This window comes from Erpetoichthys calabaricus, chromosome 1 (assembly GCF_900747795.2).
Source record: "Erpetoichthys calabaricus chromosome 1, fErpCal1.3, whole genome shotgun sequence".
Lineage (NCBI taxonomy): Eukaryota > Metazoa > Chordata > Cladistia > Polypteriformes > Polypteridae > Erpetoichthys > Erpetoichthys calabaricus.
In genome coordinates, this window is record NC_041394.2 from 320,869,530 (window position 1) to 320,894,331 (window position 24,802).

The 24,802-nt window shown below is 38.5% G+C and overlaps 1 protein-coding gene across 1 annotated transcript in view; it reads left to right on the forward strand.

Moving 5' to 3' along the window:
• glipr1a (GLI pathogenesis-related 1a) overlaps window positions 1-14,963 on the forward strand; it is a 30,678-nt gene extending 15,715 nt beyond the window's left edge. The window contains 6 exon segments of the mRNA XM_028818345.2: window positions 2,247-2,321; window positions 2,323-2,496; window positions 7,452-7,564; window positions 9,451-9,539; window positions 11,741-11,767; window positions 11,870-14,963. Of these exon segments, the coding sequence (XP_028674178.2) occupies window positions 2,247-2,321; window positions 2,323-2,496; window positions 7,452-7,564; window positions 9,451-9,539; window positions 11,741-11,767; window positions 11,870-12,033 (642 nt within the window). The 3' untranslated portion in view covers window positions 12,034-14,963.
• Window positions 14,964-24,802: the final 9,839 nt, after the last annotated feature.

Consider the following 24,802-nt stretch of genomic DNA (forward strand, 5'->3'; position numbering starts at 1 on the left):
AGCGAATACCAAGTGGAGGCAAAGGAAAAACGTACTATTTGTTGGTTTAAACAGTGGTATAATCAACAAAAGAAAGCTGATCGAGTGACAGTGTGTCGGAGAAACTCGAAGGCTCAACTTCACAAAGTCGCACAGTGCCCGAAATAAAAAAGAAATCACATATCAAAGTCGCCGTGAAAAAGCGAGTCGTAGCCCACCGTCTGAGTGTCATATGAAAGCTTATTAGGGTACAGACAAAAAAAAAAGGCACACAGTGGGGAAAAAAGCACGAAATGTCAACTTTAATCTCGAAATTTCCACTTTAATCACGTAGTTTATTTTGCCATTAAAGTAGAACATCTTAAACTTCACCTTAAAATCGTTTAATTTACTAGTTTCTCAAATCCTATTGTAACTAAAGTGGCATGTTAAATGCTTTGTTCTGTATTTGATCTTCTATGTGCTCTATGTGTATGAATCACTACCTGCTTTTTAAATGGGCTTTCTCTTTCTCCGACAGGACACATACTCCATTACATTCTTGATATTACAGCTCTCTGAATAATTAAAATACTGAGATGTATACGTGATATCTTTTTCATGATGATAGGAATGAAAGCATGTTATTAAACATGGGAACACGGGGGCGCAGTGCTTGTTCATGTCTCACGCAAGAGGCTTGCTGCGCCATGCGCAACCTTCAGTTAAATAATTTATCACAGCAGTACTGTCTCTTTCAAACGTACTAACCTCCAATTCCTGTCCTTACTTTTCTTTCTCCAAAAACTCAATCGCCACACAATAAGCTATGTAATAGACGTGAAGCCATCTGTAAGCTTAGAACTTCGATTCTTCAAAACTTTTAAGGAACATTGAAATATCTTAGTAGTACGTGTTTAATTATTATATCCGTCTATCTTTCCAGTGTCGCGTCAGCACCAGCAATAATACAGCGCAAGGCAGGAACAATTACTGAACTAGCTAGCGCTGCGGCACCGTGTCCTCACATGTTTAATTATTAACAATACAGATTATTTAAATGAAGTTAAAGTTTTATCTGTATAATATAATCAACATGTTTTGCTGCATTTCGTCTTAGAAATGAATACCGTCATCACATGTAAATACGCGCTTTATAAAGTGGCGCAGGTTGTGCAATATTATAACTGTAGTGCAAGTTTACAGTGAGGTGATTGTACTTATAAGTAAACAATTATATAAGGAGCAGTTGATGGACTGATTTAGTGTTTAGAGTTCTTGGGATGAAACTGTTTCTAAACCGCGAAGTCCGTACAGGGACTAAAGCGTTTGCTGTGGCTCAGGCAGCATCTGCTTCATGCTGTGTACCGATAATTCTCTTTCCAATCAGCTGCTGCTGTGATTTCCCACTCAGATACAGTGATATAAATACTCTGAGTGGTGCAGTGAGAGTAAAGTGGAAAAAGATGATCTGCTGTGGCAACCCTTAACGGGATCAGCTGAAAGAACATGCAGTGAGAGTTACAACGCTAAAGCAGTTATGGTATTTGGAATACTATGGCTATTCCCTGGCCCATTACATTGCTACAGGTTAATTACAATCAGATGCATTGCACTAATAAACAATATGCAGTTAATTTCAGTGTATTTATAAAGCCACGCCAGGAATGTGGATTTAAGAAAGAAAGAGTGATCACACAGGAACAGTAGCACTGCTTTGACACTGGGTGCCGCCAGTCTGCAAAACCGGGCGGATAAATTGCGTACGCCAAGGAATGAGTTACCGTGGAAATGTGCGTGGCTTTACGCCAAGTTTAGGTTTTATACATCGCGATTTGAGCGTGGAAAGGTTCGTACGCAACATTTCTGTGCGTACGCACCGTTTATACATGAGGCCCCTTGTGTTTGTGGACATAGTGTTTGTATAAGATGTCTTGCAGATAAGGAAACTCTTGGAGTGCCACCGCTGTAGAGGTCTGGCACCCTGTTCAGGGTTGGTTCCTCCCTTATGCCTGAAGCTGCCCCATTACCATCCTTCCTCAAGCTGATTAAGCAGGTTTGAACATATTGGGCATTTGTAAAATGAAATCACACTTGGCTTTTATTGTCCACTGTATGCTATGATAACCAGTGCTCAGTATCTGCTGGGCTCTTTGAGTAGATGACTATACTTTAAGATGAACTACATAATGAAAATAATTGCAAGAATGAAGTTGACGTATACTGTAAGATTTACTTTGAGCATTTGGATTTTTGTTTCAGTGTAATTTTGTTTTCTACTTTCACAGTCGTGGGATGACGCCCTGGCCAAAACAGCAAGAGCTTGGGCCCGGAAATGCAACTTTAACCACAACAATTACCTGAGAGAAAAAAGGCAAAGTCCATCCTCTTTTTTCACCAGTTGGTGAGAACATTTGGGTTGGACGTCCACCACAGTCCTTCAATGCGAGCAAAGCAATACAAAGCTGGTACAGTGAAGTGAAAGCCTATTCATATCAGGCTAACAGTTGCACGTCTATCTGTGGACATTACACTCAGGTATGCTTCCTCAAAGCAGTGATAAGATGCCGTGGAAGAATTTCTGTCTTTAGAAACTGCTTGCATGTTTTCCTCAGTCTGGTGTGGCTTTTTACTGGTCATTCTGGTTTCTTTCCACCTTCCAAAAACATGATAGAAACTCTAAATTTGCTCTTTGTGTGTGAGTTTACGCTATGATGGACTAGACTGTTCAATATAAGCGGGTTAAAAAAAGTGAGAATATTAGGGGAAGAAAAAAGTAGTTTAATTTTTAAATGAATCAACAAAAAAGTGATTTTTTTTTTTTAAAGTTGTCACAAGATGTGTTTCTATCTGAAGGTTGTTTGGATTTAGATCAGCTTTGTGCCCATTCAAGACAGTTTATGATATACGCCCTATTGCCTAATCTATGTGAATCATGATTTGGCTTTTTTGACACTGATCAACAGTGTTTTTAATGTGAAAGTGAAAACAGACCTCTGCAAAGTAGTCTAAAATAATTACAAACATAAAACACAAAAAGTCAATCCAATAAGCATTCACTTTAATTTGACACCCCTGAATCATCACTAGTGCTTCCAATTGGTTGTATAAATCACATCATTGGTTCAATGGAGATCACCTGTCTGGGGTTTCATTTGATTCATTATTGTATAAATGACCCTGAATGTATCTGAAACAGCCAGAATGGTGCCCTAACCTACACAATGAAGACAAAAAAAACTCCAAGCCACTCCATAAAAATGGGATTGAAAAGCTCAAGTCAGGGGATGGAGACAAGAAAATATCCAAGTCATCGAATATCCAATTAAATGATTCATGAAGAAATGGAACAAGCATGGCACAACCGTAAATCTACCTAGGGCAGGGCGTCTACAAAAATGCCGTGCATTAGACTGGTGAGGAAGGATACCAAGAGATCTGTGAGAACTCTGAAGGAGTTACAAGCTGCAGTGAATAATTAGGAGAGGCTGTACAGATAACTTCTGTTGACTGGGTGCTTCACCAGTTGCATCTTTTAGTAGAGTGTCAAATAGGAAAAAACACACATTACATGTTGGCTAGAATTCCCAGGAGGCAAATGGGAGACTCTGACGTCAGCTGGAAGAAGGATTTATGGTCTGATGATTGATTTTTTTTACGCCATCAGTCTAAACACCACGCCAAACACTTCACGCTTTCAAAACCACACCATCCCAACCATGAAGCACTGTGGTGTCAGTATTATGATGTGTGGACGCTTCTCAGCAGCAGGCCGTAAAAGGCTTGTGATGGTAGGAGGGAAAATGAATACAACAAAATATGGAGAAATCATGCAGGAAAAAATGGTGTAATCTGCAAGAAATATGCACCTTAGAAGATTTGTTTTCCAGCAAGAACAGAACAGCTTCAAAACAACAATGTTAATGTCCTGGTGTGGCCAAGTCAGAGTCCAGATCTCAATCCCATTGAGAATTTTTGACTGGACTTGAAAAAGTCTGATCACTCGTGATCCCCATGCAGGCTGACAGCTGGAGCAGTTTTGCAGAGGAGAATGGGGAAACATTCAGTGTCTAGAAGTTCAAAGATGATAAAGAACTTGCAGAAGTAGTGTTTGTGGAAGATGTCTTGCAGGGATGAAAGAAACACATTGATGATATTGTCAGCTGTCCTCAATATCCTCTGCAGGAATTTGTAGGTCAGAGACATTGCAGTTCTCATACCAGGCAGTGATGCAACTTGCGAGATGCTGTCTCTATTGTCCCTGTAGAAGGTGGTGAGGATGGTGTGTGCAGGACATGCTCTTATTAACTGTCACAGAATGTGGAGGTGCCTTTGTACTTTCTTTACCTTATAGTATACAGTCCTTATTAGAGAACCACAATGCAGAGCAGGATGCTTCTTGATTTTTTTTCTTCTTCTGAGTTGCTTTTTCTTTACATTCATTACCATGTCCAGTATCCACTCCCCTTTCAGATGCCAGTTAAACACCCTGTCATCCTGTTGTTCTTCAGGTTGATCAGGCAGGTGAGGATGTCAGCCAGACATTAATTATTTAAGTGAATTATGATTTAGGTGAATGGCAAAAACCAAACCCTATGATACATTAGCAATTTAGGACAATTCTGATGAAAACAGGCCATTCAGCCCAACAAGCAGATGGTCCCAAATAATATCAAGTTGAGCTCTGTAGGTTTCCAAAGTACTGCTCCTCATCTAAATATTTTGTCATTTATTAATATCTTTAGGTTCTTTGCATGAAGAAACACTTTCTAACATTTATGTGAAGTTTGTTTCTAACTGTGTCCCCATGTTCTTGTTAAGAGTTTATTTCAAATTGAAACTGGATCTGTTGTACTTATTCCTTTCAAAATTGGGTTAGGGTTGAGGTAATCTCTGTTTGCTTAAACAGAAAAGGTTCAATCCTCCAGTCTCTCCTCATATCCCTTAGTCCCAGAATCAGCTTAGTTGCTCTTCTCTGGACATTCTCTAGCACCACTATGTCTTTTTTTTCGTAACATGATGACCAAAACTGCACACAGTGCTCCAGGTTAGGCCTTACTAGTGCATTATATAACGTAAGCATCACCTCCCCAGACTTGTACTCCCCACATCGTGATATATAACGTAACACCCTTATTAGTTATCTTGATCACTTCTGTATACTGTCTGGATATAGACAGTAATGAGTCCACTATGACTTCCAGGTCCTTCTCGTAAGCTGTGGTTTCAAGTTTCAGATCTCCCATTGTGTGTTGAAATCCAATATTTCTACTTACAATGTGTAATACTTTCACATTTATTTACATCACTGCCACAAGTCTGCCGAAGCCTATATGCTATATTACAATTTATCTGATTCCACATTGCTTTCACCTAGTTTGGTATCATCAGCTTTTTGATTATATTCTTGTCCAGATTGTTTATGTATTTTAAAAAGAGCAGTGGCCCCAGTGCTGACCCCTGAGGGGACACCACTTTTATCATCACCTAATTCAGAAAGAACCCTTTGCTTCCTGTATTTGTATCCATTTTGTACCCACCTAGAGACCGCTTTCTGAATTCCCACTTTTTACTTTAACCAATAACCTTTTGTGTGGTACATTCCTTCTGAAAATAAATATGAATAATATCATAAGCTTCTCTCTTATCACATGTTTTTGCTGCTTCCTTACAGAATTATTTGGTGACAGTTTATCATCACTGGTGATGTTAGCCTAATACATAGTAGAGCACAGTGTCCATACTTTTGCTCTCTAATGCAAGATTTACTGGAGACCATCTCCTTGATCGTTTGCCCTCAAATACCACTGCCACTGCGACTTTCCACAGCTCCTTTCTTGCCATCCTAGTAATCTTTTATGTGCAATATGCACAACCTGCACATTCACACAATTAACTGTATCTCATACCACTCATGTGGGGTCAAATTCAACAGATTTACAGCATATCAGTTCATGTGAGGATTCTACTCAAGATCACGAGTGACCTCATAATTAGGCCAATGGATTTGATTTAAGTAGTGGAATGGATCTCTAAAATTCTGCTCTTTAAGTGTCTCATCATCTCTCTCTCTCTTTCTCACACTCTCCCTCTTTCTACCTGCTGATGGCGTCTGTTTCTATGCAGAAACACCAGAGTGCATGATTGTGCTTTACAAATGCCTACCATCCCAACCAGATTAGCTATGCCTGACAGAGGCATGGCTCTCTGTGACCTCCTAAATGCAAAGCAGGATTGTACGGTAAATTGGATATTAACTTTAATTTTTATTTAAAAAAAGAAATCACAAAAATTTCAATGAAAAACACATTTTGATACTACTAGAACATGTTTTGAACATTTATGTAAATATATACATAATTTTGAAGACAATAATTTGAGATAAAATGAACTCCTCATTAATACATTTTGTGGACAACTTAACACTTGTCAGTCTTAAGAAATGATTAGATGAATTAGAAATCTTCATTCTCAGGCTTTTAAAATTCTTTTAAACTTCAAAATGCTTAGCCAGTTTACAAACAAATCACTGTTCAGAGGTACACAAAATTTTGACTTAGAAAGGAAGACTTTTGTGAAGTTTGAGTTAAAAACAACACTCGAGCTTTGAGCTTTTAAGGTTCAAAATTTTCAAATGCAACAGTCACCTCATTTGAACTCTAATCACAAATAAAAACATTGATTAGATTGAATGTCTATTTCTTTGTGTCAGGTACTCACATTTCTGTTTCGAGACAAGTGATCCTACTTCAGCTTTTGAACTCTGTCATGTATGCGCACCTGAGGACCACCTTTGCAGGAACACAGTACCACCCCGAGGCAAGAGAGGAAACTGTCTCGGCTCCTCCCTCTGCAACTTAAAGAAGATGCCTCAGCAGGCTGGCTCACCACACCCCCATCACTTCCAGAAGCCCTGTCCCTTACTGTCTCAAGCACATCAAAATGGCCGTCCCTGGAAGGAAGTGTCTCATATGTGACCTAAGCCTGGGAGCTCCCAGTCTATTTGGTTAATTTGAGTTTTTGTGGCCCCATGCTCCTGTTCATTTCTCTGGAAGTTTGTTACTTTTGTGTTACCTCACAATTAAATGGGGTAACCAGGTTAGCACCCCAACTATTTTTGTGACTCTTCAAATTACTACTTGAGTTCACGACTCAGAACTTCAGTTTATGAGTAACGGGGGTGCCATGCCCAAGACCATACTAGCTGTGTGATGGAATCTCATTTCTAATATATGGTAAAGAAATTAATACTAAACAAGCATAGTTACAGGTGAATTGATTCATCAAAACAGTATCCATATAGTCCATATTTTTAGTGATTCACATTTTTTAAATAGATTTGTCTTTAAAGCAGACTTAGACGTGAAAAGTAAACTTCAGTGACATTTTGGTACATTCTCACCATATACTGTACTAAAATTGTAAATACAGAGACAGTCAAGTGCTGACCACAACAGATTTTTTAACACTGGTTCATTGTTCACTTATTTTAGCTTGTCTGGGCCAAGAGTTACAAAGTTGGCTGTGCTGCTGTGGTCTGTGAAAAAGGAATAATTGATTACAATCCAGCTCCAGGGGCTATCTTTGTTTGTAATTATGCAGAGGCGTAAGTATAATTTGACTCTTTTAAGTGTGTTTGTTTATATCTTGCTATAACTAGAGTTTTTGTAACAATAACAATTCAAAAATAGCACTGACAGTAGAATGTAATTAGTTGCATTAGTAGATCACATAAAATGCATGTTTTAAAATAGAATTTTATGGTATTATATTGTTAAAAATGTAGCTCAAATAGGCTTGTGGTGACTCCACAACTTCTATAGACAGCAGAGTCCAATTCAAGTGATGTAAAAATTGATGTGCTATGGGTAACTGCTGTTTGTGGAGGGTCCATGACTAAATGTTGTTTATATTTCTTAAATATAAATACTTTTGAAAGTCTTATGTGATGGAGAGTTAAAATCTATATGCTAGGTCTGATTGTGTTGGTCTTCTATGTCTATACTAGGGTTTCAAAAGTTTATATTGGGGATTTGTATCCATCAGGCACAGCTATTCGGAGTGGCACAGTGGTAGTGCTGCTGCCTCGCAGTAAAAAGGCCAGAATTCATGCCCTGGGTCCTCCTTAGATAATTATTATTATTTATGTTAGATAATTAATATATGATCAATTTACCTTTAATGGTGACAGAAAGATGTTCAAAGGAAGAAAAATGACTAAATGTTAAGTATTTACAGCTAAACCAGCTGAAGACAATAATTGCCAAGCTCGTTGCTTTCTGTATTTGTCAAACAGAATGAGCAAAAGTGTTCAAGGAGGGCTCTGTGCAATTCTTGTTTAGCTATTCTTTTTCCTTAGTTACTCCCATTTTATATATGGGGTCACTATTTATGACTAGACTTCTCAAGCTGGGCAGTAAGATCAACTATCCCATCTGCGCTAAGCCAGGTTTTCATTGGAATTAGAAAATCATTGACAAGCAACATTTATAGAATCAAAAGTAGACTATTTAATGCAGAATGATATGGTATATAAATTATTAAGGGTAATTATTTAGGGTGGAAAACACTAAAACCACTTTCATAGTAACATAAATAAAAATGTTATCTTTATAGTAGCAATAAAATAACTCCTTGGAAAACATGATTAAAACACTTAAGACTGAACAATATTGTAATTGTATCCTGCCTATTCCCGTCATTCATTGGTCAAGAGTCCTGTCTTCAATTTAAGAGTGAGATCCTGTGTAAAGTGGCTTCCTGTTTGTGGACTACATTTTTCCAGAGTTTTTTACTTAACAATATTTTAGCAAAGAATAAATGCATTTTGCACATTGTGAGCCCACGGCTGCATGACTTGGCAGGTGGATTATGTGACTCAAGTAACATAAGATTTTTCTAAGGACGTTTTTGATATTGTGTGCTGCTGTCTAGTTTTGGTCACCATTGGGTCCTGTCCTATCAGAAATTTTGTGATGTCTGTTGTCCATGAAAACATGAGAATAATTTTTTTTTTCTTAGCCATCAGTACAAACCACATGGGGTAAATAACATATAAAAAATTTGGGTGAAGGTTTCATTGGGAGATTTTTAAAATTAAGGATTATTGTCATATTTCCTGTATTAATTGAAGCTATTGTAAAAGATAAGACAAGTCAGAAAAAGATTTGTGATCCCTGCCTAATTCTTAATAAGTCTTAACAGTTTGCATATTTGCTACCCAGTAATAAATCATTTTATTTAGTCTGAACTGTTTCTCTGTAGTTGGCCTCCTGAGAGCCATAATTGGAATATGAAGGCACAGAAATGGAAGGATGACTGGTATTACATGGTGTTTTTGAGTTTAATATTGAGTGATGTTGCATGTTACATGTTTCTGTTTTATAACTGAACAACAAACGTGTGGAGCACAATGCACTTCTTAAATGCCAAATTTAAAAATAAATTGAACTAAAACAAAAACATCACCATTTTTCTTTCTATGTGTTTCAGGGGAAACTACGAGGGAGTTAAGCCGTATAAAACTGGTGGGGCATGTACAGACTGCGACAGTCAAGACTCCTGTTCAGATAACTTATGCTGTAAGTTTAACTCAGGGTGTAGGATGTCCTGATATTCAAAAGATTTGCAGCAAAATATTGAAATATGTGAAAGTAAAACAGTTCTCACGTTGCAACTGTGCAGTCTTTTCAGTATTTGCAATGGAAGAGAAACAAAGAGTAATTGAGCAAAGCACTCAGTTTGCCAGCAGTTTTTCACGGCATGAAAAGTTTAATAGTATTGTTTATTTAATTCTCTGGAAAGGCATTATGGGTTTGTTGATAATTAATTTTTTGACATTAAAGCTTAATCTTTAACCATAAAATAGAATGTCTGTCTCTCTGTCTGTCTGTTACTTATATAATCCTATACCCTTTGATGGGACTGGACCAAATTTTGCATAGTTACTCTCTAGGGCCATATGGCTAGGTCAAGGCAAAGACAAAGACAGGCTACTTTGGAACCCAAAATTTTGACACTGGAGGTCCCAATGTTTTTTTTTTTCTTTAACCGTGCAGTACAGATTGTACAACAGTGCCACCTGCTGGCTCAGAACAAGTGAAATATTTGAACAGACTGAAACCAGACTAGCAGACAAAATGACCAGAGCTTAACATTACTTACCTAGGCATTGCCATGTGCTGCTTCTGTCTACTGTAATATCAAAAGGAGTATTGTGGGCTTATACAGGGGAGTGTTGGATGAGGCTTGATTGAGAATGAAAGTGCAGCACAACACAAAGGAAAATCAAAGGGTTGTTGTTTTGCTCCTGCTTTTCGTGCTTGTCTTAACAATTTAAGCACTATTGAGTATCTACCTTGAACTAAGACAACTAGTCAGACATGACAGTGTTCCTGGTTACAACCCAGCAAGGACTTATCAGCAATTCTGGAATCCAATCAGACCTGAAAAGAACAAATTCTTGACTCACTAGAGCAGACACATTGATAGAGAGGCAGTGTGGTTGACGGAGGGGACAACTGACAATAATAATAGGGTCACCATTTAAAAAACAGTCAGTTGACACTTGATTTCCTTCCTTAACTTGTTCTACAAATATACCTGGGCAACGGTGGGTATTTTGGGTAGAGAAAATGAGACTAGTTATTCCAAATTTTGACCACATTTCAAAAACTAAATGCAAAAAATAACAAAGTTAAGTGAACACTGTTTGAAAATATAATATTTATTTATAATATATAAATTATAAATTAAGCCTGAAAGACCATTTTCTTGCCTATCACAGTGATGCTGTTGTTGGCTCACATATTCTGAAGCACACATTCAAGATGACCTCATTGAAGTAAGCCTCCACTGGCAGACAGTTAACTGGCTCACCCCAGTGACATGTCCTTATTTGACTTACCACTGGTTTTGTTTTGGACAGCCAAATTATTCAAGATGAATAATTATACTTTAATTATGCAATCAAGCTGCAGCGATTAACAGGCTATCTATCTATCTATCTATCTATCTATCTATCTATCTATCTATCTATCTATCTATCTATCTATCTATCTATCTATCTATCTATCTATCTATCTATCTATCTATCTATCTATCTATCTATCTATCTATCTATCTATCTATCTATCTATCTTATAGTTCTTTATCTATCTATCAATCTATCTATCTATCATATAGTTCTTTATCTATCTGTCTGTCTGTCTTACATGTCGTACATAGCACATTTCATATCCCATTCCCCAGCAGCCATTACTTTTTCAAATAATGCAGTTAAGCTTTTTCAATTAAAATGAAAAGAGGAAAAACTAGGTTTTCTCAAAACAGCCTGTCACTAGGGTCAGAATAATTTTAATGTCACGACTCCAGGAAAGCAGCAGTAACAACCCAGACAGCCTCACCAGGGCTACTGGCCAAAGCAGGCAACACCTGCATCTAACAAAATAACACAAATAATAATAGTAATGTCAAAAAGAACCAGAAACAGAGGAAGTACAAAATTAAAAGCCATAGGTTTGAAAAAGGAAAAAAAATTATATGACATTGGTAGCAATTCCCACAGCAGCATGCACCCTTGCTTGCATACTTTTTTTTTTTTTTAGGTTGTCTGGTATTATGAATGTTTTTGTGCAATGCAGTATTTTCAAGATGCATTTTAATTATTGCACTCAGGGACTTTGTCTTGGTTAAAGCTTGGCATTCACTGATTTTTGTAAGTGGATTGATTGATATATTAACAGCACTTTACTTAACTTCTCATTTCTTTCTTTTTTAACAGCAAATCCAAAGAGAGATCAGCAAAGCAGTAAGAGTTTAATCGTATATCTTCTGCACTTTTTTAACATGTAATCTCATCTGCTTGGTATTCTTAGTGATGACTGACGTCTGTTATTTCCCTATATTTCAGAATATCCACATTGGACTCCAGACTGGGACGATTCTTCCTCATCTGCTAATACTATTGTCAGCTATCAGGCTGTCTTGATTACAAGATTGTTCTCACTTATACCTGTTTTGGCAATGGGGTATGCAGCCACCTTTCTTTGGCCTCAGATTTTTGCTTATGAATAGAGGGACTGTGGAAGTGTCCAGTGATACTATGCTCTCTGAGGTCTACATTATATGGTATTGTTAACTGTGTTTCTTTTAAAAGACAGGTTTTGCCATGCTTTTTTGTTTTGTATCTCGGGTACTGGAGCAGATATTGTTAAGGCCCTTCCTGACGCCAACCTCCTTAAGTCCCTTTTAACAACACACAAGATAAGAAAGGAAGTGCAGGAAAGGAGCTGTTCTGTAAGATGGCTTGCTGCATTGTGCACTGGAGAGCTATGCTCCAGTATAAAGGATGGATTTAGATCTAGATTTAACTTTATTTGCCCCCAGGAGGTCACTTGGCTTTTTACAGGAGCACTTTAAATTAATATAATTTGTAAATAGATACTGATAATGATAATGATAAAATGATACTGTTACTGTACAGGTGCAACGAAATGTAGTTATCGCATAAATAAATAAATAGACAGTTTGGGCTGAATACACACCAGAATGACTATAAAGCAAGAAAATCATGGAGAAAGAAAAGTTCTGACTTGGCTAGCCCAGTCTCAGCGAGGCATTATGCAGACGTATTGCTGTTGGTATAAAGGAGCCCCAGTTGTGTTTCTTGACACACTTCTGCTGAATAATTCGTTGTCTGAAGGTCCTCAGTGTAGAGGATGTACAACATTGTCCATAATGGTACGTAGTTTTGCTTTAACCTCTCCTTCACTATGATCTCCAGGGGCTCCAGAGTGCATCCCATAACTAAGTCTGCCCTTTTATATAGCTTGTTGATTCAGTGAGCTTCTCTCTACAGACTACAGCATAGAAAACTGCACTAATCATCACAGAGTTAAAGAAGATGCAATGGATATCACTATTCATATTAAAGGAATCTGGTCTTCTAAGGAAAAAGAACCAACTCTTCCCTTTCTTCTATAGTTCCTTTGTGTTCTGAGACCAGTCCAACCTGCCATTAGTGTGGAGTCATGACTACTTATAGCAGTGGGCCACCTCTGCAGTCACTCCTTGAATAATGACTGGACATAGAGGCACTTTGGTGCAGTGAAAGTCAATAACTCTAACCCTAACCCTTGGTTTTACTGATGTTAACATGCAGACAATTCTCTTTGCACCAAGAAAAAACCTTTTGCACCTAAGTCCTATAGTTTGTGTCATCCCTCTTATCAATACACTCCATAAGTGCAGTATCAAGTTAGAATTTCTGCCAGTGACATGATCCAGTGTTATATTTATAGTCTGAGGTGTACAGAGTGAAGGGAGAAGGAGACAGGACTGTTCCTTGTGGTGCTCCTGTGTTGCTCACATCCATATCAGACGCACAGTCCTTGAGTCTCACAAACAGCGGTCTGCCCAACAGACATTCCACTATCTAGGACACCATAGGCTCATTCACTTGCATATATCTGAGTTTACCCCTTAACAGGGATGGATGGGATGGTATAGAAGGTGCTGGAGAAATCAAAAAGCATAATTCTCACAGTTCTTCCAGCTTTTTTTTTTTTTTTTGGATTATTGCTACTAGGGCACTGATTTGGTTGGGAGCCTTTGGAGAATAACATCAAGTATAGACAGCAAGCCCCGCTATGCCCCTCTTCTTCACTATAATGGTGAAGGGATCTGGTGCTGACCTGGCCCAAAGACAAAAAATGAGGAAGACCTGTTGTTACTGGGTTGGGGGAATATACCAGCAAAATCCCAGAAGCCCACTGAGCAATTTGTGACCCCAAAATTAATATCTGGACTTCCCCACTGAACACAGTTCCTGACCAGAGTCAGCTGGCCTTATAGCTGTTGAGTAAGGGATGGAAGTTGTTCCAGTGCATATAGTAATTTTTGCCCATGATGATATAATTTATGTGTAGTTTGATTGTTTTGGAAAAGTATTCTACAATTCTTAATATTTTTTATCAACATGATCATTTTGGATTGTTTTGATACAGGCAAGGAACTTTGTTGGTGAAAATGTTGTTGCTGTCATCATGGTATATAACAATGTCATCCAACAATTTGGTTGCTCTTTAAGTTCTTTAGCTTCATGTTTGATTTTGTTTTCTAATTTCTCAAACATACTGGAAGCTAAAATATACTTCTGAGAATACTTTAGTGTTAATGCTTGATACTTTTAATTTCTATGTATTTTGGCTTTAACAAATATACTATTCCTGCATCTGGCATTGTGACTTTTGCCTGTTTTCGACTATGCCTTCTACTACTCTCTTTAGTATTCATTTTCTGGTTATTGTTTTTTCTTTCTTTTTCTGTTTCTTGGCAATTCCAACCTGTCATGAGGATAGTATACTATTAAGATGAAAATATATACTTAGAAAAAAATACTATAGGAATCATTTGTTGTACTTTGTAAAGGTTAAAACAATTTAGGATAAAATCTCGGAAGCTCACTGATTAGCTAACCTGGGGGAATACAGGTGGGCTGAGATAAAAGGTAATAAACAGGCCGGCATAGCCTCGCATGGAAGGGATAAGTAAAATTTATGACAGCCTTCCGCCTCCAGAAGGAAAAGATGGGCCGAGATGAAATGGGACTGATTTGTATTTGTGCTGAAATAAGATTGAGATGAAGTAGGGATTCACCTCAATTGCTCCAGGAGATACATGAAAGAAGCTGGACTAAGATAAAAAAGAGGTAACAAAGAAGTTCCTCTCTGCCATTTTTCCATCCATGGAGGAGAAGACGACCATCTCTGCCTTGGCAGCCATATTCAGACAGGCCATGCTGCCTAGCCATATGCAGATGTCAAGCTGGGTCAAAGATCAGGCCAGAGCAGAACATAGGACAGAGGCACTTTGCAGTCTACGCAAGATGAACTCACTATTACCCAGGTTGTATTGACATTATTATTTTTGGCAACACTCACATTTGTTCTCGGCTTACATTTTGGACATATCTTCTGTAATACATAAATAAACGTTTAACTTTTTCTCCTGTCTGCTCTGGTCTTCTATCTAGTTGCCTTGGGTTAAAGATGTAAAAGAATGGGAGGCATGCTGAACTACAGTGCCTGATAGTGTGCTAAAAGTATGGGATTTGAAGGATTTGTCTGGGGGCAGAAATGCAGTTTCCCTTCTTTGTTTGTCTGTTCATCACAAGTATGTTCTGAGATTTTTCAGGCAAGGAAGACCGACATTTCAAAGTAAGGTAGTTATGTCTCGATGCATGCTCAATAATCCAGGTAAAGAAATTCTAGAAAGTTGATTCTGTTCATCTGGACAGTTTTTATCCAATGCGTTTCATCACTCATCCAAGTGACTTCCTTCGTCTCAGTTGACTGCAGGTTTCTCAAACCTTATAAACAGTACCTTTGCATAATGACCGAAACTAGCACCATTGACTAACAATGGGCTGTGTGATCAATGATATGCAAATTGTCAATTGATCAATGGCCATGAGTACCATTCACAGAGAGTTGGGGAACTTTCTAGAAGTAAGGTAGTTATACTTCTTCATCATGATGCCAGAGAGTAGCAACATGAGGCACGTTTGTGGTAAAAGTGGGTAAATGCAGTGCCTTCTTTGGGGTGAATGTCAGTTCTGCAGTGTGTATAATTCCTAGCACACTGCAACAAGACTAAATCCAACATATAGTCTTGTTACTATAAAAGCCATCTGGGGCCTCCTAAAAAGGTGTTGTGTCGATATGTGTCAGGTGGTGTGGCTTACACATTTCCAGCTATGGATAACACAGAAATGCAATCTTTCTAAACTCCCATCTCTTTGGCTCTGTCCTGTCTGACCTGGATACTCTATAAAGTTTGCAACACAAGGTCAACGTGTTGGTAATTATGCTGCAGTCCCATCACTCTTTTATTTGTAATTAGGGAATTCAGGTTTGACATAAACAGATTTAAATATGCCGTTTGATTGCCTTAGTTATTTGCTGAGGCATCAGCTTGCTAACTCCTGGCTTATGTTGTTTGGTTCACTTAGTGGTTCTTGTTCTGACTGAAAAGGTAGTCAGTAAAAAGTTTGAGTGTTAATTCTTCTAGCTAAAGTGAGATGAAGGGTTGACCATCTATGCAAGTTTTACTTAATTTTTTCCATACAGACGGCAAAATATTGTTGATAAAAAGCTTTATGTTTACTTGTAATGTTTACCCCTAGGTATTTAAACTGATCTGTGATGATAAAAGGGAAGGTGTCCGATCTGATATTATGTACTTGAGAGTTCACTGGAAAGAGCACATTTTTATTCAAATGGATTCTGAGTACAGTGGGAAAAGGATCTCTCACTCAACATCTCAGAAATGGTGTGGAAGGTAGCAATGCAGAGAATTCACTCGAGCTCCATATGTGCGAAACATAGAATTATTCAACTCAAAATGATATATCGAGCACATCTGTCTCATTTAAAATTGTCTAAAATATTTCCAGGGTAAGATCCAACCTGTGAACGCTGCAATAAGGCTCCGGCCTCAGTAGAGCACATGTTTTAGGCCTGCACCAAATTAACATCATTCTGGACTGAAATCTTTAAATGCCTCTCAGACAGCCTTGGCGTCACAATCCCTCCTAACCCATTAACAGCTGTGTTTGGTGTACCTCCAGTTGGGCGTAAAGCGGAGAAGGACACACAAACTGTAATTGCCTTTATACACTATTGGCACATGGACTTATCTTGGTCAACTGGAGGAGTCCTAACTCACCGCTTTTATGTTAGTGGGTAACTGATGTTATACAGTATATTATCTGAAATTGGAAAAAATCAAATTCACACTTAGAGGATCTGTACCAAACTCTTTCAAAACCTGTCAGGATCTGATCAACAACATTTTAGAATAAGCATTTAAATTGAGGAAGCAGGTTCTCTCCCCTCTTTCACTTCATTTATCTTTATTCATTTATTAATTTATCTATTTATTTTTTTTTACTAGCTTTAAATTTTACTCTGCTGGCCTAGCTCTCTCTCTCAGGGTGAGGGGTTGATTTGTTTCCAACCTTTTATTTTGATAAACTTGAACTATTTGTATGGAATGCTATTTGATTTTAATAAAATCAATAAAATAAAAAAGGGCTTAAGAGTGATGACCAGGAGAAGAGGATGTGCTCAGTAACAGGCGGGGGTTGATATCAAAAGTCAGAAAGTAGGCCTACAAAGCCAAAACACTAACCAAACATCAAAAGTACACAGCTAGTCATAAAAAAGTAAGAATCGCCATTCTGCTATTTAAATCAATCTCAGATAAGCCAGGAATGCATGTGGTGACCTTCATACAGTGTGGTCCAGATCTAATTATGGAACTGTTCGACTGACAACCGTCTCCCCGCCATTTTGGAATGAAAGGCAGGTGCTGCCATCTATCGGCAACAAAAAGAATATTAAGTGAAATCTCAAACTTAATAAGGTATTGCATAATTAGATCTGGACCACCCTATACAGACACATCAATGATGTCTCCTGTAACACACTCCTGATGCATCATGGGAAAGATTGCCACAGCAACAACCATGCTATTATCCCCAAACTGGTAGCAAAAAAGGCAGAAAATAATTATAGACTTTTCAGAGGAGCTTCTGATCACAAAATAAAGTACACCATTGAATTTGTTGTGTCCAAAAACATCAAACAAGAAGACAAAATAAATGTAATCTTGGGCAGGAGATTGTAGACTTTGGCCTTTCTTCATTTTAATTGCTTGTTTTTGTTTTGAGGTATGCTAGAATTCCTTTAGTATTTTTCCAAATTTAGATTTCTGACTTTCAAACTTTATTTTTAAATATTGTGTAACAAAGCTTTTCTGGAGCATTTAAAAATTTATTTTTATTTATAAATTCCGCAATAAATTTAAATACTTATGCTTTTGTTTATTTGGATGATAAGCTTGGGTAGTTTCTCTCTTCTTTTTATTTTGAGATTTCTAGGCCTTACACTTCTCTTCCTCTTTTGAAGTTTTCAAGCCTTTTCTGAGTGTTTTTAGGCCCGAATCACAACCCCAAATAGTTCAGAATGTTGGTAATATTATCTGAAAAGGGAAATGCACCTCAACAGGATAAAAAGATAATTTTCTGCTGAAGATTGTGGAAAATGATTATGGCCATGGCTAAAATATAAATCCACAGTGGATGCTGATAGAAAGTAATATTTTCATTTAAACAAGAAATGAGAATCTGTCATTACAGGATTATGAATCTTCTTTTTCCCCTCAACTTTTTTTTTTCCGTTTCCTTAGCTGTGCTTATCTGAGCCACATCAAAACTAGAAGAGGCCTCTGCCTTTTTATTGTTGGCTTGTTTTACTTCCCACTTAATGAGCCCAATTTCAGTATAAGCGCAGTTTTACAAAAAAAAAAATCACATGTCCAGCACACGGCTTTCCATGTTATTAAGTGGAATAAAATGGAAGACTCGCATCTTGCTGAGAAAAATTATTTTCACTTTGCTCAGTTGTGTTTCAGTAGGATATGTTGTTTAACATTATTATAAATTATTTAGCATAAATGTAGGATGAATGCTATCTAGTATACTGCATAATAAAACCCTACAGTAAGTAAGTGTGTGTGTGTGTGTGTGTGTTTGTGTGTAGCCCCTCCAAGCAATCTGATTGGTCAGTTATGCTTTGGTGACGTGATCAAAAGAGCGAGTGTCAGACACAAGAAGAAGAGTAAAGGCATAGGAGGCACACTGACAGAGTTGCCTTCAATGATGGAAAGTATAAAAGTGAACAGGAAGCAAGAAAGGTGCCTCAAAATGACAAAGATTCTGAAAAGCAGGCTTTACACAAATGTAAAGCCAGGTTCAGACAAATAGGGATACAGAGGGAAGATTCTGAAGGTACATGTAATGTAAAAGATATCAAATTTCAAATATTTTTAAATGTATTATTTTATTTGTAAGGCCTAATTGATATAAAACACTGTCCAGACAATTCGTCCAATCTCATTTCTTTGATAATGCCAACAAGATGGATCTACACCTGTCTTTCTGCCAATCTCCCTGTCTCCCACATATCCCTGCAACTTTTCCAAATACCTCCTTAAGCATTTGTGCTCCCCCTCCTTTCGTCAGTCCTACAGGTATCTCAGCGATTCCATAACTTTTGTTTTTCATTTCTGTTTTTCAATATGCCATCTTCAAAGCTTATTTACTTCAGCCTACAGTAGCTTTTCTTCAGCATGTCCAGCAGTACCTCTGTCATATTTTATTGTCAACTGCAAACAGCTCTTTGAAGTGTTTGGCCCATCTTTGAGATGTTTGATCACCATTTGAGAGAGCTTTTCCAGAGTTCTCTTTAATGGCTGTGATTTGAATTCTCATTTTAGGAATTTGCTTAGTTTGATTGCCTCTTTTGTTTTGTACCTTCTGATTGTTTTCTGTATTTCATCAAGCTGCTGTTCAATCCAAATTATTTTGTTCTGATGTAACATTTTTTTTCTAATGTATTTGCACAGCTCCTTATTTTCTTCTACCTTAGTTCGGTATGCAATAATGTTGATCATTCTGGAGGACAGACTGAGAGGTGTGTTTCAAGATAATCTAAGCAAGAAGTAGAGATGTTTCGAGAGGAACAGAAGCACTTTGACTGCTGAAAACTAGTGTTGAGTGAAACAATTCACATGAAAGTGGATTTGCAGTGAAACTCAACATTTCACTACACTAAACAAATCTGCAAAATAAATTGCATTTCACTTCCAGCATAATTTATGCCATTCACAACAATAAGAAATTCATTTAGCTGGTAGCATTTCCATGCATTATTTCATCATACGTTTGAAAAAAATAACCAGAAATGTGTGTATCCTCAACTAGGACAGAGTGGTTGCTACTCCTATGTGGTAATGTGAACAAGAGTCATAAATGAAGTGATTTTACTGGTGTGGTACATCTTTCTTGAGCTCTTGGAAAGAATGCAAGTAAACATGGAAATGTAAACAAGGTTTAGGAAGCAATATTCCTTATTTTCAACCCAAAAAAAACTTCAAAACCCCAAAAAACTCTTTGGTGAGTTTTGAGTTTGCATAACCGTGTCAAGGGAAAGTGTAGTTAGACAGCATAGGATGGTGGCCTGTAGGATGACGATTGAGATCAAGAAGAGCTGGAGAGTGAGGGCAGAGCCAAGGATCAAATGGTGGAAGTTGAAAAAGGAAGACTGCAAGGTTGAGTTTAGGGAGAAGGTAAGAAAGGCACTGGGTGGTAGTGAAGAGTTACCAGACAGTTGGGAAACTACAGCAGATGTAATAAGGGTGACAGCAAGAAGGGTGCTTGGTGTGACATCTGGACAGAGGAAGGAGGAAAAGGAAACCTGGTGGTGGAATGGGGAAGTACAGGAGAGTATACAGAGAAAGAGGATGGCAAAGAAGAAGTGGGATAGTCAGACAGATGCAGAAAGCAGACAAGAATACAAGAAGAAAAGCAGGAAGGTAAAGAGAGAGGTGGTGAAAGCTAAAGAAAAGGTGTATGATGAGTTGTATGAGAGGTTGGACACTAAGGAGGGAGAAAAGGACCTGTACCGATTGGCTAGACAGAGGGACCGAGCTGGGAAAGATGTGCAGCAGGTTAGGGCGATAAAGGATAAAGATGGAAACGTACTCACAAGCGAGGAGAGTGTGTTGAGCAGATGTAAAGAGTACTGTACTTTGAGAGGCTGATGAATGAAGAGAATGAAAGAGAGAGAAGGTTGGAATGATGTGGTGATAGTGAATCAGGAAGTGCAATGGATTAGCAAGGAGGAAGTAAGGACAGCTATGAAGAGGATAAAGAATGGAAAGGCTGTTGGTCCAGATGACATACCTGTGGAAGCATGGAGGTGTTTAGGAGAGATGGCAGTGGATCTTTTAACCAGATTGTTTAATGGAATCTTGGAAAGTGAGAGGATGCCTCAGGAGTGGAGAAGAAGTGTACTGGTACTAATTTTTAAGAATAAGGGGGGTGTGCAGAGCTGTAGTAACTACAGGGGGATAAAACTGATGAGCCACAACATGAAGTCATTGGAAAGAGTAGTGGAAGCTAGGTTAAGAAGGGAGGTGATTATTAGTGAGGCGCAGTATGGTTTCATGCCAAGAAAGAGCACCACAGATGCCATGTTTGCGCTGAGGGTGTTGATGGAGAAGTATAGAGAAGGCCAGAAGGAGTGGCATTGTGTCTTTGTGGACCTGGAAAAAGCATATAACAGTTGTGGTATTGTATGAGGAAGTTGGGAGTAGCAGAGAAGTATGTAAGAGTGGTAAAGGATATGTATGAGGGAAGTGTAACAGTGGTGAGGTCTACGGAGTGACAGATGGAATGAAAGGGAAGGTCTACAGGATGGTAGTGAGACCATCTGTGGTATATGGTTTGGAAACTGTGGCACTGACCAAAAAAAACAGGAGACAGAGCTGGAGGTGGCAGAGTTAAAAATGCTAAGATTTTGCACTGGGCGTGATGAGGATGGGGATGGACTTGACATTAAAGGGTCAGCTCAGGTTGGACGGTTTGTGGACAAAGTCAGAGAGGCGAGATTGTGTTGGTTTGGACATGTGCAGAGAACAGATGACAGGTATATTGGGAAAAGGATGCTAAGGATAGAGCTGCCAGGGAAGAGGAAAAGAGGAAGGCCTAAGAGAAAGTTTATGGATGTGGTGAGAGAGGACATGCAGATGATAGGTGTAACAGAGCAAGATGCAGAACACAGGAAGATATAGAAAAAGATGATCCATTGTGGCAACCACTAACGGGAGTAGCCGAATGGAGAAGAAGTTTCAATTGACTTTTGCTTTGTGGCATTAAGCATCATGCTGGAAGTAGTGCATGATGCTTGATGCTTACAAAGATGCTTACACACTTTGAAGATGAGTAAATGTTGTCCATGAAAGGATACACATGGTCATCAATAATACTCAAGTATAGGCAATGAAATTCAAGTGATGATTGATTGGTGTTAGTGGGCCAAAGTATACCAAGAAAACATTCCCCACACCATTACACCACTACCACGAGCCTGGATTGTTGACACATGGCAGTTTGGGTGCATGGATTCATGCTGTTGGCTCCAAATTCTGACCCTACTATCTGTGTACACCAACAAAAATTGAAATTCATCAGAGTGCCCACTGTAACCTTGGCTTTCTGTTCTTGGCTGACTGGAGTAAAACCTGACATAGTCCTCTGCTGTTCTAGATCATCCAGTTCAAAGTTTGACTTGTAGTGCATTCTGTGATGTTATTCTGCTCACCACATTTGTACAAAGTGGTTATCTGAGTTAACCTAAAATTTTTTGTCAGCTGTAACCACTGTAGACATTCTCCTCTGACCACTCTCCAACAAGGTGTTTCCATCCACAGAACTGCTGCTCATTGGATGTTTTTTGTTTTCCACAACATGTTGACTAAACTCTTGTGTATGAAATTCCCAGGAGAGCACCAGCTGCAAAAGTACTCATCTGGTTTGCCATAGTCACATGCCAATATCACTGAGATCACATTTTGTTCATATTCTGTCTTTTGAACTGATTCTTAACTGAAAGTACAGACCTGAATCTTCATGATTTCATGCTTTGTGCTGCTACCATATGATTGGCTGATTAGATAATTGCATGGATAAGCAGGTGCACAGGTGTTCCTAAAAATTTGATCAGTTAGTGTATACACACAAAAATAAAAATAAAGGTGCCAAAGAAGTTCTTCAGAGGGATGACATAGGAGAACCATTGCTGTTTCCCAAAAGAAACATCTACATGGTTCAATAAAAATAGATCCATCTGCTGAACTGGTTTCATCCAATTTGAGAAGCTCTGGCTCTCATAACGAGCCTTTATTTATATTGATAAATAGTGATGAACAGATGATGACACATTTGTAAAATCCTAGTGGGTTCCTAATTTTTTTTGAAGGGCTCTTGCTGCATACAACAACACGGACTAATTCAGGTGTCCTTGATCTGTTCTGTCCTTCAAGGTAGCTTACTATGCTTTAAAGATTTCTGTTTTGTCAACACACTAGGAACCTTTTCAAAGCCCAAAGAGACAATTTCATATGCAAAGCTTTATCAAGCAACTGTTCTACAAGGAACCACATCACCCAGTAAGGTGCCATTACAGAATCTTTTTTAGAGTGTATGTCATGTTGGTGAGGGCACTGGGCTTTACATCACAGGGTTGAGGGTTCTGTTCAGTTCCCTCACTCTCAGTATTTGACCCTCATGTGTGAAGCATCTTGGGTAAAATTGTCTATCCAATATCCTGTACTACAATAATAATAATTAAGTGGCATTTAACATACAGACCATTATGTGATCAATTTTAAATACTCAAGAGCATAAGAATCATCCGGCCCCATTTTTTAAATTCTGGGGAGAACGAAAACTAAACAGCATTCATGCATTGATTTTTTGGGGGGTCAGATTTATTTAAAATTTTAAGATTGTTCTGAGATCCTATACAGTATATATTTGTCACTTTACTGTAGCACAGCATTCCGCCCTATGAAACAATGAAAATTTAAAAAGCCTGAATTAACCATCTACTAAAGAGCACAGCACAGCCTTATCTTTTAAAGAACCACCCGATGCACTTATTCTTTCAGCCCTAGACTAATATCAACATACAAAAACAAACATTTCCTTAAAATATATTTTTTTCCCCAAGCCATAGGAAATGAGTTATCAACAGGGTGCTCCCCATGAATGCCTCATTGAGTCTGGAGGAGGAAAAACAAAGAGGCCCAGGCAGCAAGGCTTTTTTGTTTTTCTATCAAATAAAAATAAACATTAACTGTTTCTGGAAAAAAAAATCAGAAGCTCTGGGGGCTACCCTAGAAGCAAAGCAGGTACCAGCCTTGGATGGAGCGCTGCTCCATTACAGGGTGATTCTCGCACGCACCAGCACACGCCACTTAAGTGCCAGTTGACCTAACAGCAGGAGTCGAACTTGGTCTTTTGAAGGTTACACGTTACCGCAATTTAAACGAATTGAATAATAAATCAGCTTCATCAGAAATAAAAACGTGTGTGTGTGTGTATAGGGTGTGGGGAGTGGGGTTGGCGCTACCCACTTCTGTATCGCTGACGGCAGTTACGTATAGCGCCTTCCACAGTGCTACAAAGACTCCGCAGTGCTAACAGGAAACCTTCTTAATTCAATTTCGGGTGGCGGAAATCTTACACAATAAATTGGACAAGGTTAGCTGCCCGAAGGTCTGTTTCTCCAGAGTTCTTAGTAACCATCTAGGAGTGTTTGCCTACCATGCGAGCCTATATAATTTAAAATGGTTTTAACTGTGTCTTATTATATATATATATATCAATCCGTTTGTTTCCTGAACTCTTCCAATCTCCTTCTTTATCACCGTAAGAGCGTTGAGTGGTGAACGAGCCCTGCATTGGACGGTTTAACATCACGTGCTACTGTCAGGCACACGCCCACATACACTTAAACCAGGCAGCTTTACGGTCGGAAGAGATGCATGTGCAACGGGTTTAGGGGACTTTTAAAATTAGCAAATTATGACTATCCCTTGGCTAGCACAATACTTTTGACCATCTTCTGGCCTTTATCTGGTATTTTCTGTAACAATCCGTTGTTGTGCGCATTCGCTAGCTGGCATCCTGTCCGAATCCGAATTATATGGGTCTGGCACAACTATCTGGGTGGAGTCCAACCTGCCGAGTGCAGCTATGTCATGTCGCATTTTAGCCGGGTTCTTTTTGGAATAGTCACTTCCTGATAATTCGCAGCACAGATATGGAACACCGTAATTGAGCTGAGCCTCGATTTTCAGCACACTGGCCGACTTGTTAACGGTCCGGTTAACACGCCTCATCAGTATATGAGTAATATTGTGAGCCTTTGTG